Raw genomic sequence first — 14,907 nt, 5'->3', positions numbered from 1 at the left:
CTGATCTTTGGACTGGGTAAGAGTGGTCTGCTCAATTCAGACACTCTGTTCATCACCACCCCCTTTTCTGAATCGTTTTTGGCCACTATAGGTGTGGCAGGGTATACTCAGACATGAGTCCCTTTCTCACTGCTCCATCAGGATTCAAGCAAGCCGGGCCGAAGACGGCTGAAATGCCAGAAACCGGTCCCCGGTAGCTTGTCTCCTTTCTGGTGAAGAATTGGCTTGGTAGTTTAGTCTGCCCTGTTCCCATGCTGCACTGGGCCAGGGACAGACTGATTTGCATATAGCCAGGTTCTGAGCTGGGATGGGGCAGTGAGATAAATAACGGTGATGGATCAAGCCCTGATCTTTGGACTGGGTAAGAGTGGTCTGCTCAATTCAGACACTCTGTTCATCACCACCCCCTTTTCTGAATCGTTTTTGGCCACTATAGGTGTGGCAGGGTATACTCAGACATGAGTCCCTTTCTCACTGCTCCATCAGGATTCAAGCAAGCCTGGCCGAAGACGGCTGAAATGCCAGAAACCGGTCCCCGGTAGCTTGTCTCCTTTCTGGTGAAGAATTGGCTTGGTAGTTTAGTCTGCCCTGTTCCCATGATGCACTGGGCCAGGGACAGACTGATTTGCATATAGCCAGGTTCTGAGCTGGGATGGGGCAGTGAGATAAATAACGGTGATGGATCAAGCCCTGATCTTTGGACTGGCTAAGAGTGGTCTGCTCAATTCAGACACTCTGTTCATCACCACCCCCTTTTCTGAATCGAACAAATAAATAAATGGCATTGTCATTTACAATGCCAATAGCTTATTCTCTCGCAAATGCCACACACAAACACACAGACCCACACACAGAGCCCCCCACACACACAGAGCCACACACACAGAGCCACACACACACACAGAGCCACACACACACAGAGGCACACACAAATACACAGACCCACACACACACACACACACAGAGCCCCACACATACACAGAGCCCCACAAACACACAGACCCTCACACACACAGAGCCCCGCACACACACAGAGCCCCAAAAACACACACACACACAGACACACACACTTGCACACACACACAGAGCCACACACACACACACAGACCAAAACACACACACACACAGCCCCGCACACACAGACCCACACACACACCCACAGCCACACACACACCCACAGAGCCACACACAAACACACAGACTCACACACACACAGACCCACACACAGAACCCCCCACACACACAGAGCCCCCCACACACACAGCCCCCACACACACAGCCCCACACACAGAGACACACACACACACACACAGCCATACACACACACAGAGCCACACACACACAGCCACACACACAGCCACACACAAACACACAGAGCCCCCCACACACACAGACCCACACAAACACATAGAGCCCCCCCCACACACACACACACACACAGCCCCCCACACACACAGAGCCACACACACACACACACACAGAGCCCCCCCACACACACACAGAACCCAACAAACACACAGATCCCTGCACACACAGAGCCCCCCACACACACAGACACACACACACAGAGACACACACACACACACACACAGACACACACACACACAGAGCCCCCCACATGCACAGAGCCCCACACACACACAGAGAGCCCCATGCCCACACAGAGCCCCACATTATACACTTGCCTGTTGATGACAAGGGACTAGGAAATTAATTTCTAAATCATATAACATGATGACATGGATTACATCAAACAGTTACTGGGGAAGACAGTCATGAGGACTAGGTGGGCAAGGTAGTATGGAAGGATATGATCAATGTTTAATTATGGAGGTTAATTTACAGACACAATGTAAAAGGCAACAAAACATCAACTTTCATAACACAGGACATGAGCTACAAACGCAAGGATATGCCACTAAACTGCTGATTCTCTAACGAAGGTAAGATTGTTAGCCCTAAATTTTGGTATAGTTGAAATCCGTGGAGATTAACAACTGTATGAAGTGAGAGGATGGTTTGCATGGTGGGCTATAGGAGAAATCTTGTGGTGGGGAAGTTGCCAGTGACCACCAGACAGTAGTTGGGACTCGAGAGATATGCAAGCGCACATCTCTCTCTTTCTCACACACACACAGGGCTACTGTCAGTAGCAGGCCCGAAAGAGCGATACCTGGAGATCGGGGAAGGTGTTGTGGATAGTGTAGTACATCTGCCGGTTGGACTGCACGTCGCCATCTTAGATCATGTCGTCTGCTCCTTCGCGGGTCTTGCCCATGTTTTTCTCACCCAAGACACCCGCCTCCTGCACTTCTCGCACCTTGTGTCCACCCCGCTTCGCAGCTAGCAGAGACACAGCTAGCAGTTTACACAGGTCAACATGTTGAGTCTCATCTACAGCCACAAGCACCTGTCCATCCTCTTCACCCGCGGGCAGCAGGAGAGCGGACTGCTATAAGTAATGCTGCTGACGGCACTAGGCGCTATACCTTCATACACACATATTAACATTACAGTTGTACTCCGTAGTAGCAGAGAGTGACGCTCACAAGAGGGACTGCACGAGTGGTTGTCTGCACAACTACAAGCCCGTTATAATGAATGCAGCTGGCAGCACTAGGCGCTATACAGACACATCTGTTGAGATTGCAGTTGTAATCAGAGATTCACTCATACTCACGAGAGGGACTGCACGAGCGGTTGTCTGCACATACGTACAAACCTGCTATAAGTACGGCTGCTGGTGGCACTAGACGCTATACACACACAACTGTTGTAATTGCAGTTGTAATCAGAGAGTCATTCACACTCACAAGAGGGACTGCACCGAGCGGTTGGACTGCAGGGCCTCGGCCAGCAGCCGCACTTGCTCCAGGCTGCCCACCATCCCCAGGTTGAGGTTGTGCTGGGCCAGGGAGTGGGCCTCGGCCAGGCCCCGGGAGATGCGCCCGAAGTTCTGGTCGGAGAGGCGGCAGCCGCGCAACGACAGCAGGCGCACCGAGTTCTCCCGCAGGCTGTCCACCACATCCTTCACCTTGGCGCTGGACAGGCTCTTCCCGGGGATCTGGACGGAGCCGGGCAGCATCTCCAGGGGGGTTAGGGCACCTGCGGCAGAGATCCGGGTGCAACCCGTGGGTCACAGGCTCGACTCCTGGGAAGTTGTTCCAGTGGGGTTATGCACCTGGGGCGGCGACCCGAGGCCAGGGGGTCCAGTTCTACTATGATGCTAGTCCAGTGGGGCAATGCTCCGAGGGGAAATCAAAGCGACATGCCGCTCAAATTCCAATAAGAAAGGTTAGTGGGTTAATGCACCTGTGCAGGTCTTAGCTTTGAGTGCCCTGAGGGGGTTCAGAAGCGTCAGTGCAAATCAAGAGTGCCAGCTGCAGAAGTGCGTGGACCATTTGCGGGCCCAATGCAAGCAAGGTAGTTCGGCAGGTTTGGAGCTTGCAGTAACAGCTCCCAAGCTTCCACTACAGACAGATCGTAGAGCTGTTCACCGCAGAGGTCTGGGTGCCACATGTAAATCCATTCAAGTCCTGGTAAGATAGCCGAGTGGGTTGTGCACCCGATGCGGACCTCTGTCCGCTAACTTCTGGTAGGAAATTCCAATTCAGATAGCTGAGCAGGTTGATGCACGGACTGCGGAGATCTGTGAATGTGTAATATGCCGGTCCCAGGTTCGAATTCCAGTAAAACAGCTGAATGAGCGCAGAGCCTACAGTGCACATCTGGGGGTGCCCTGTAGGTCACTGGTGGGAGTGCAGTCCCGGGCTCTTACTCTGTTAAGGCGGTGGGGGTGGCATTGTGGGGGTCACAAGGGGTGGGTCACAGAGGTCAGGGGAGGGCTCTTTGCAGTGGCGGCAGGGGGTTGCTGAGGCAACAGTTAAGGGCTGTGCTATTGGAAATGGTGGATGTTGGTGCGGGAGGGGCGATTGGGGGTTGCCAGGGCTGCGGTACTGGGGGCGCTGGGGGCTAGTGAGGATAGATCAAGGGGCAGCTGGTGCCCCAGTGGCTGGGTGGTTGCTATAACAGCGGGTGGGTGCTTGGGTGATAGCGGATGGTGGTTTCGGATGCAGGGCTGCCGGCTGGGCGGGAGAAGCTGTCAGAGGATACAGGAGGGCCAGGGAAAGGGGCTTGCTAAGGCAGAAGAGGTCCCTTGGGGGCAAGGTGGAAGCTGTGGAGTGTTATGGTATGGGGAGGGCAAGTGCTGGGGCTCTAGGAAGGGGTGGGGGCTGGGAAAGCAGGGTAGGCTTTGCTGCAGCGGGAGGGGCTGCTGCTGGGGCAGTGGGTGCCCCGATGGCTCCTGGAGGGAGGGGCTGAGGCCCGATGCCTGGCTCTGCTCGCTCGGTCAGGGTGGCAGCATCGCCATTAATCACCGGCAGCTTCCCTCCTTGGCAGTGATGGGTGATGGGCAAATCAGGACGGGTCGGGCGTGAGTGTGCGTGAAGCGGGGCGTGAGTGTGCATGATGGGGCGGGCCGAGTGAGCGTGTGTTGGGGGCGGGTGATGTGAGTGTGCGTGGAGGGAGGGCGGCGTGAGTGTGCATGGAGCGGGCTCTCTCCTATTATTCCGGGCTTGGCGATCCGTCCTCCATCTTTCTTCCCTACTACTGATAAAAGCAAGTCTTTCGAGGGCAGGGGCCAGGAAATGAAAACGAAATACCAAATCAACTCGACCTACCACAACTCTAGAATCATCGCTCGCATAAACTTTTCTCTTTTAGCCCATTCCTTTTCAGACTGGGCTCCCGGACTTCCTGCTGACTTAAAAGGTTTCTTATCTTCTTTATGGGGCCATCTGGACCCATAAAGAAGATAAGAAACCTTTTACGCCAGCAGTAAGTCAAGGAGCCCAGTCTGAAAAGGACGGGGCAAAAAGAGAAAGAAGAATGTCACCGGGATCTCTTCTCCAATGGCTGGCCACCGTTTAGGAGGCCAGCCAATGGAGAAGAGGGGCAGGGCTTAACCTCGCTAGAGAAACTCACTCTATCCCATTAAGTCTCGCCAGCTTGACTGCGCATGTGCGCAGTCTTTCGCAGGCCGAGACCTAAAAAGCAGAGCTTCTGGCTGTGAGTCTAGAGGGACCCCCTTCCCATTCAACATACCTAAAGGGAACCACACTTCCGTACACTGACAAGACTTAAGGGGAAGTGTGGCACTAATATGAAAAAAATATTGCTGGAGTTGAAAGGAGGCAGTGAGCAAAGCTGGGAAAAGTTTAGGGTTTGTGTGCTCTGGAAGTCTTCAGCATCAATCAAGTTCTCAAAAATGCTGGTGTTGAGGTAGCTGCAGGATGGAGTCAAAGCAACCCTGGTGTTGACATATTCTGACGTGAAGTGGAGAATGTTGAGGGAGATATGGCGAAATCTGGCCCACCGGCAATGCGCTCTTGGTGGATCAGCTTGTATTGGTTCTGGTCTTCTGTCAATTTTCTAGGCAAAAAGTCTTGAAAAAGTTAAGTCCCAGTTGTTAGGGTTAGGCAGGAGCAGTACCCTTTGACACTTATCTAAGGACCCCAGGACATTAGGGACACCACTTAAGTGTGAGGACTTACTTTAGTAGAAGCCCCCAATAGGGTCCAGGGCAATATCAGTTGGAACTGGTTGTCTGGCTCTTCATGAATGTGGACTGCTTGTAGCTTTTATGTTCCTATAGTTTAACAGGAGGTCAACTGACTCTTGTAGTCCACTTATCAGTGCTGGGTAAGTCGGAGGATATTTGGATAAAATATTGAGTTACAACTATTGAGGGACAGAAACGGAAAAGAATTAGTGTAATACAAAAATATTGTGATGCAGAAATATTTTCAAAAATATAGGGCCTGATTACAATGGCGGTCTCCCCGCCATCGGAACAGGGATCTCCTTCCGTTATATAATAATGGCTGCTGTACGGGTTACGGTCGGAAACTCTGACCGCCACGGTCCCAGCAGGCGGTCTGTATCTAACCGCCTTTCAGACCTCCCTGTAGTCCCAGAATGGCGGCAGTGCCTGTCAGGCACCAAGTGGGGATTACAATATCCCTTTCTGCCCGTCGTTCTGCGGCAAAACAGCGGGTGGAAACGTATTAGGGAACCCGAAGCGGGCCCACCTAATCCCCATGGGCCAGGGGCAAAGGTTATGGAAAGCCAATTACATTTTTGAGAGTTGAGAGATGAGTAACCAACAGGGAGTCCCAGCTGTAGTCCAGAGGCTAAATGTTGAATCAAATAAAGCTGTTGAAGCTGATGTTTAGGAAGAACCAAGTAAAATGCATTGCAAAAATCAATCCATGGTGGAATGAAGTCATGGATGTGGGCCTGGACCGCCGGCGGCGAGTGCATGTGGTGTCTGACCCCCCCCCCGCGGCTGCCCCCACCCGGTTGAGTGCGACGGTGCGCAGTCTGGGCTGGGTGGATGTGTGGCGGCATTTTCATCCTGCGGTACAGGCCTTCACATATGTATCGGCGGTGCATGGGTCTTTTTCGAGGCTCGACTACTTGTTCGTACCGGGGGCCTGCCTGAGTCGCGTTCGGGACGCCACGATACTCCCCAGGGGCCTTTCAGATCACTCCCCTGTCCTGGCCACTCTGACCCTCCCCGTTAAACGACAACCTTTTCGCTGGCGTATGTCAGCCTGGCAGCTGCAGCGGCCGGACTATGTGGCGCACCTTCGGGAGGCAATTGACCATTTCTGGCGCGAGAATCTGGTGGGGGACGCCGGCGCAGTTGTAGTGTGGGAGGCACTGAAGCCCACGATTCGGGGCATTGACATAGCTTGGTGCGCGGCGGCCCGGCGGGAGCACCGGGAGGCCATTGTGGCAGCCGCGGCCCATGTGGAGGAGTTGGAGCAGCGTAGCAGACTTGGGGGTGAGGATGGTGTGGTGCGCCGGCTCCTGCAGGCACAGCAGACTTACTCCTCTGTCCTTCATGAGGAGGCCCGACTAGCATGGCTCGCCACGCGCAGTAGGGTGTACCAGTGGGGCGATAAGTCCTGCACCATGCTGCATAGACTATGCCAGGCGACGCTCCAGCCCCTGGAGCTGCCCGGCCTCACGGCGGAGGATGGCTCAGTCATGACCGATCCGGACCTACTGGCGGCCAGCTTTGCCCGCTACTATGAGACACAATACGCTCCCCGAGACCCACTGGGAGAGAGCGAGATTGCCTCGTACCTAGATGACCTACTCCCTCAGGCAGTCCCGGAGGAGACTAGACTGGCCTTAGAGGTCCCGCTTACGTCTGAGGAGCTAGGGGAAGCCCTTGGCCAGCTGAACACCGGGAAAGCTCCCGGCCCAAGTGGCTATCCTGCCGAATTTTATAAAAAATTCCACGTTCAGCTGGGACCCCACTTCCGCAATGCGCTGGAGGCAGCGCGGTCTGGCGGCGAACTACCTCCTGATTGGCGCCACGCCGAGATAGTGGTCTTTTTGAAGCCTGGTAGGGCACCGGACCGCCACGACTCCTACAGGCCTATCTCCCTCCTCAACATCGAGGCCAAGGTCTTGGCGAAAGCTCTGGCGAATCGCCTTCTGCCCCACATAACCGACCTGGTCCACCCCGACCAGGCCGGGTTCATGCCGCACAGAGCCACCCGACATAATATCCGGCGGGCGCAGGCAGCGGTCGACGCCATGAGCGCTGGAGATGAACAAGCCGCACTTCTCCTGGCGGACATGGACCGAGCCTTTGACTCGGTGAGCTGGGTGTATCTCTTCACATTGTTGGCCCGCCTAAACCTCGGACCAGTCTTTCTCTCCTATGTCCGTCTCCTTTATACCAATGTTACGGCGTCGGTCCGAGTGGCAGGCGCGGTCTCGGGTCGCTTCCCAATTGGCCGCGGTACCCGCCAGGGTTGCCCGTTGTCCCCGTACCTATTTGCCCTGGCCATGGAGCCCCTCGCGTCGCGGGTGCGACTAGACGCCCAGGTGAGAGGATTTGTGTGGAGCGATACCCTTACAGATAAAATTGCACTCTACGCGGATGATGTCCTCCTGTTCCTTACGGACCTGCGGCGCTCTGGCCCTCGCATCATGGAGATCATGAGGGGGTTTGGCGAAGTCTCTGGGCTTACCCTTAACCCTTCTAAATCGACCCTATGGGTTTTACGTGGTGGAGCGGTTACCGATGGTTGGACGGTCGACCTGCGTGTAGCGACGGATGGCCTGAAGTACCTGGGTGTTTACCTCTCGACTTCGCGGGCCGTGGCCTGGTCTCGTAGTGTCCTGCCAGTGTGGGAACGGGTCCAGACGGATGTTAAAACGTGGTCCAGGATGCCGCTTACGATTTTTGGGAGGTCGGCCATCTTCAAGATGGTGGCATTGCCAAGGCTGTTGTACCAACTCCAACATTTCCCGCACCCTATTGGCATGGAATGGTTCCGCCAGGTGAACTCCGTGCTAGGCCGCTTCCTATGGGAAGGTGGAGCAGCCAGGGTGGCCCTGAAGACGTGTTTCTTATCCACCTACTGCGGCGGCTTGGCCACGTCCGATCTCCTCTCCTACTACCAAGCTTCGCATCTCCTTGTCCTTAATGACTGGTGGTACGGGGACAGGGGTGATCCGGCGTACGCTCTTGAAAGGCACCTTATGGGTGACCGTACGCTCCACACCATTCTCCACTCGGCGCGTATACGCCGTGGGCTGCCCTCGGTAACGAGGGTCGTCTTTGCAGTGTGGCGGCAGTCGTTGCGCCGCATGGGATGGTGGGGCAAATTAACGGCGGAAACGCCGTTGTGGCATAATGGTCTGCTCCCGGAACTAGCGGCCCTGGCTGGGTTCGAGGGTTGGGAGGCTATCGGAATAACGCAACTGGGCCACGTCATGTCCGGCGCGACTCTCAAATCCTTTGCTGACCTCCAAGTGGACTTTCAGATGCATTCGACCCAGTTCTTCCGCTACCTGCAGCTACGCCATGCCCTCGCCCCTAGTATAGCCGGCCTCGACTCCCTCCCGGAGTTTAGTCCGATCGAGGCAAAAGTCTTTATGGGTGATTTGGGGGACAAAAAGGTCTCTAGGATCTATCAGACCCTTGTTATTCATTGCTCGTCTACTCTCAGCTCCCTCCGGGAAACTTGGGAGGTGGACGTGGGCACCCTGGATGAGGACGACTGGAGAGAGGCCCTGGAGTCCCCACGTGGCGCCGCTATCGCGGTCCGGCTCCGCCTTATACAATTCAAGTATCTGCACCGGGCCTATTACACGCGTGAACGACTGTGGAAGGCTGGTTTGATTGCGTCGTCGGAGTGCCTGCGGTGTGGAGAAGTGCCTGGCACCTTGTTGCATACAGTATGGTCGTGTGGTCGCGTGGCTGGCTTCTGGAGGGGCGTATGGACTTGTCTGTCTGAGGTTCTGGGTTGGGACCTTCCCCGTACCCACCGGCTAGGCCTGCTGCACATCATGGAAGGGGTTGGGGGCAACATTTATAAGCGTCATCTGCTACTGCTGGGCCTGGTGGTCGCCAAGCGTGACTTGGCTCGGGCCTGGAAATCTGTGAGGGCCCCCCCCCTGTCGGCATGGAAGGCGGGGCTGGACTACTTTATGGGTCTTGAGAAACCGATCTTTGAGGCACGGGGCTGCCCGCGCAAGCACTTCAGGATCTGGAAGCGGTGGGCCGACTACCGTGGTTTATCCTTGGAGCCCCCGGCAGAACCGGAGGAGGACATATGATCGCAGCACTGTCTCTGGCCTTACTGGCACAACCCGGGTTGCATTGTACCTGCTTCTCTTATGCACACCGTATTTATGTTGCCTCTGTACATGTGTGGAAGGGGGGGTGGTCAGTGGGTGCGGGTGGGGGTATAGTTGGGGTTCGGTTGGGTGGTGGGGGGGGTCTTTTTCTTTTAAAGCTGAGCTTCATTAATGATTGATTACTATCTCTTGTGTATATTATCGATACATTGATCTTGATGTGGTGATCTTGGTGTGGGAAGGTGCCACATGTATGTCATTCTTATGCTCCAATAAACTTGGTTGTGAAAAAAAAAAAAATCAATCCATGGTCCTCAAAATCTACGAATAACCTGAAATCTCACATCCACTGAAAGATAGAGTAGCAACTTCAGTTCCATCTGTGTGTAGAGGGGCAAAATGAAATGCAGTATTCTAAATGAAATGAAATGAGACACTTATATAGCGCATGGCTACCCGGGGGTCTTCCAGCGCTGGGCTAGACTAGTGACCAGAGGAAACCGCAGTGTTTTGAATTGTTTTCGGATGGGAGTGTGGCTAGGTTTCCTGCGTATATATAGTGGCAATGCATTCCAGAGTTTGACTGCATTATAAGAGAAGAGCTGGCCACCGCTTCTGACCCTCTTAATCCTTGGTACTTCAATCAAGTGAAGTTCATCCGAGCGCAATTTCCTAATGGCCTTGTACGGGTGGATCATGGTCGAGTTTATTGGTGGCCCATTCCCTTGCAGGGACTTGTGAACAACACAGAGGGCCTTAATGCTGATTCTTTATTTCACTGGAAGCCAATGAAGGGAGCGAAGGGCAGGTTTAGCCGAGAAGCGATGGACATTCCTAGCAGTAGTCTGGCTGCACAATTTTGAACCGTTTGCAGTTTCGTAATTACTGCGATTGGGGCCCTAAGTAGACTGCATTTCCATAGTCTATCCTTGAGAGTATCAATGATTGAACTAATATTTTTTTGGCTTGGGAAGGAAGACGAGGATGACCCTAATACATAACAAGCATTAAAAATGCAATAGGTCTCGCCTTTTATTAAGTTAAAGTCATGTGCTTTGCTATACAATACTATTAGCAAAGCAAATGGCTTTAACTTTATCAAAGGCGAGACCTATTGCATTTTCAATGTTGTTCTGGACTGCAGTGACACCAGGCACATCGATGTGCGCATCGTGACACTTCTCACTAGTGGAGAAGTTACAGCATGCCAGGTGAGCAGATCGATGTGGGCAAGCTCACACCGCTCACTTCTCACTAGTGGAGAAGTTACGGCATGACGTCATGCCAAGTGAGCGTTGTAGGGGAAGGGAAATCCTTTAAAGAGTCATTTTCTCTCTGGATTTTCCATCTCTTACACAGAATCTCTATTTTTAAAGATGGAAAAATGCAGTCTTTATGTCTCTCTATGCTGTCACTTGTCACTGCCAGGCCATTGGTTGTACATTCTGATAGCACATTGAGTGGAAAACAGAGAGTTTTACTAATGAAGATTAAGTAGCTCCAGATATGCATGGGCTAGTTCCTAAGACTGGACTGTATATGTCTGCTCCGCGCATTAAAATTCTACCGGCATCAAAGTGTGGTTTACATGTATCAGTTACATAAATACGGAAAAATACTAATGGCAACTTCATTTTTCCCTGATCTAAAAATAAATATGTATTAATGCAAATAAGGTGAGAAAAAGTTAAAAGTTAATATGGGTAAATACAGACGGAAATGTACAGAAAAAATATAACTGGGAGGCCCAATTATTATATTATAAATGGGCATTTGCTACAATGTGGGTCAGGATCTACATTATGACAGGTTTAGGGTTTGGTATATCCATAACTCGGGATAAATCCACAGTGGCAGAGTCCTCCTTCCCACACTCTACTGAGATTTTGGAAGCAATACTTTGGAATAAAAGTGAGTAGTGACAGGCAAGGCAGCTAACAACAACTGAAGGAGAGGCCGAGTGTGGAGGCTGAGCAAGTGATGCACACATTGACTCGCATCCCTCCAATTCGCATTTGTTTTTTATTCAAAATACTTGTCTCTCTCTGCCTACATAAGGCCAGTGCCCGTCCCACTCTCCCTAATGCTTATTTTGTTCAAGTATTATTCAGATTCCACACACTAATTGATTTGAAATCCAATCTATTTAAATTCATTTACTTTTAATCGGTGTAGTAATGTCTCAAGAATACCTCTGTGAGAGCTAAAAACATGCACATTTTTAATTGACTGTCACGTCTTTGTGGCGGTGTCAGAAGTGGAAACGTGAGCGCTAAGGGAGACCGGCCTTCCCAACACCAGGACTGCAGCACCTCGACTATGGCCAGACCATGCTCTGGACGCTGCTGACCCTAGTGCGTTGTGTCAGGCTGAGGCTGCTCGCCACAGAAGAAGCTGTGACTGATTTCCTTCAATTGTGTGTCTCCTGGCTTACTGGAGAGCGTTCATCGCAATGGCAGAAGGGAAAAAAATGGAAAGGGAAGTCTTTTAATTTTGCATCGCAACACACAAGTGGGGGCAAATGTTGATTTGCACCACAGCAGTGATAAAGTTCTTTAAAAAAAGTGTGCTGTGTGAGAACTCGTTTTAACTCAAGACTGACCGCAAAGGGTGACTGTCCAAGCCATGACTTTTGGGTGATCTAACGTGAAAAACACCAGCCTAATTGCTCTTCTTTATTTTATGCCGCATCCCATTTTTGTAATTGAAGATTTTTGACCTTGGCAGCTCAACCAGTGTTACTGGGGTTCACATCCAGTCTAAGTCCAACACATAATGACTTACCCTCAAGTCATCAGCTGTCGTTGTGAACCCGGGCGTTCAGGATCTTTCATTCTTACTGGTGACTCTGAACACGATGTGATTCGTGGACATGAAATGGTCAGTTGTTAGATTTGAAAGGTACATCTGGACTTCATCTTGAAGCAGCAGCAACCGGACTACAGTTTCAGGCTTCTGGGTACGTGAAAAGAGGCTTAAATGTGCGCTGTACAGTTACAGTAAGTTGCTGTTTCTCTGACTATTTAAGGAGCAGTCTTTATGCTCACCCTGATGTCAAAGTTATCTGTGTTTTACTGTTAAGGACTGGGGCAATGCCTAGATGTTTTCTTTCCGCTCACTCTGCCACCACAGAAAATTGGGACTATGGATTCATAGTCTAAAGTTTCTAATCAAAACCGGAATTCAAATCAATTAAAAAACAAGCGCCATTACTCATCAAATCTAAAAACACACAGCTACTGGCTCCCGGGCAGTTTGTTGCAGAGTTTAAACACACACAGGTATCTGTTGACTCTAAAAACCCGTCCTTCCGAGGCGGAAGGCGCGCAGCAGGCAGTTATTTCTGCAGTACCCGAGAGCAGCAATGAAACTCCCAAGCAGCAGACAGGTGACGCGCTGACTCCTGTCGGTTCACTTCGCTCGCCTTACCTTTCCTTGTGCAAAACTAATTTATGTAAAGTGTAGCAGTGCCAATCGTGCTATCTTCATTCCGTAATAAAAAAAGCACAGTCATGCATTCACACGAATGTACGGCTACAGACCATGACCCGATGGTGCCCTAAATGACGTGCATATTTTTGTTTTTAACTGTTCGAAGACGACAGACGGCACTTGGAACGGTAAATAAAACAAAAAATAATTTAAACATGTGTGAAAGTGTTTTTATAAAAACCTGCATGGTATATAGCAGCTGTTGGGCGAACAACTAAGCCTCCGCCGGCGAACTGCTGCATGTGCACCAGCGCGAGACACGCAAAAACGATCCCCTTCCCCAGGTTCAGGCAGAGTAGTGCACGAGGTGAGAGTGCACGAGACGCCGTCGCCGTGAGCGTGTACGCAAGCTGAGGAGGATCGCCGGAGAAGACATGGAGCCTGATGCCGATGCCGAGACTAACCTGCTGCAGGAGGGAGAGGGACACGCGGAAAGAACACGGTGAGGAGGGGGGGTGGAATGTGTGTGTGCACATGTCAGTGTGTGGGTGTGGGGCTTAGTTGTAGGGGGAGGGGAGGTGTCCGTGCGCTCGTGTTTTGCACGGGTGATTGAGAGGCTGACTTGCTGTGCGCGTCCACATAACCAAATCTGCTCGTACCCAGTCCTGCCTCCCTTCAGAGCTAACTCAGTGACAATAGGTCGAGAGAGCTCGACCTAAAAATTAAAATAACAGAAATACAGTAGTTTCACCTACGCATATTTAGATCTGATTGAGAGATAGACAGTACATTAAAATACATTGATTCTTTACGAATATGACAGAGTTGACACCTGTGAAATCACTGGCAGTAAAATACAACCACATTGTTGTAATACAATGCCAGTAATTATGTTGTTGGAAATGCCACCCAAAATAATCCCACCAGCTGTTAACTTGAGCAGCTTGCTGTTGAACATCAGGTTTTACATTACGCTAAATATTTAAATCAGGCCTTTAATGTTAAGAAACAGCACATTACGTACAATAATGTACTCCTGCAATTCACACAACTGTTCCCTTTGCTGCAAAACTATGCGCCCTTTGCTGGCTAATGGAGAGGAAACCTCAGTAGGGTTATAAGACTGACAAAGCAGCAGTGCTCATGTTGCGTAATGTAAAGCTTTTGCAATACATCATTGGCATTAAAAATCAAAGCATTATCTCTGATGATGCTTTCTCATACACACCTGGACTGTTGGAGGAACGCTATTGCCTGATAACCTATGTCTTTTCTGTAGACTGCTCCTATGAACTTTATGGTTTCCAGCCCTTTGGTGACTTCATGTGAAGCTGACATAAAATCTTTCTTGATAGATGTCACTGCCAGGATTCTACCACCATTGGTTACCACTTTGCCATCCTTCAACGTGGTGTCGGCATGAAACACCTCCAGCCCGAGCTCTTTGACCTGAGGAAGGCCTGCAAAATAAGAAAAATACTATTTCATATATCACCATGATTTGCAATGATGGACTTTGTAGAAGGCATCCCCTGAGCACATTATAGTCCACTTATTTCAGTGTTAATCAATGCTTAGCATTAGTATTGGAGAATTAAGTTTACTCAGGGGCCAACACCAGAAATAACAGCATAGCAGTTATGACTACCATTACTATGTACTACCTTATGTAATGTTCTGCAAACTTTTAGAACACTTTCTGCCCCTTTGAGCCTAGACAATGAAGAGAAATCCTTGTCCTTCTATGCACAGGCATTCTATTGTCATCAATAGTTAATTAGATATGTCAGTAATATCTATTTCCACCAT

The 14,907-nt window shown here is 51.1% G+C and overlaps 1 protein-coding gene across 2 annotated transcripts in view; it reads right to left on the bottom strand.

Moving 5' to 3' along the window:
* Positions 1 to 14,907, bottom strand: part of LOC147698758 (trifunctional purine biosynthetic protein adenosine-3-like) — a 376,225-nt gene that overhangs the window by 177,154 nt on the left and 184,164 nt on the right. For both annotated transcript variants that reach the window (XM_086935329.1, XM_086935328.1), the window contains exon 11: positions 14,327 to 14,558. In XM_086935329.1, coding sequence (XP_086791455.1) covers positions 14,327 to 14,558 — 232 coding nt within the window. The remainder of the gene's footprint in view (positions 1 to 14,326; positions 14,559 to 14,907) is intronic.

Source organism: Lissotriton vulgaris, chromosome 8 (genome assembly GCF_964263255.1).
Source record: "Lissotriton vulgaris chromosome 8, aLisVul1.2, whole genome shotgun sequence".
NCBI classification, from domain to species: Eukaryota; Metazoa; Chordata; class Amphibia; order Caudata; family Salamandridae; genus Lissotriton; species Lissotriton vulgaris.
This window is presented reverse-complemented; position numbering and strand designations above follow the sequence as displayed.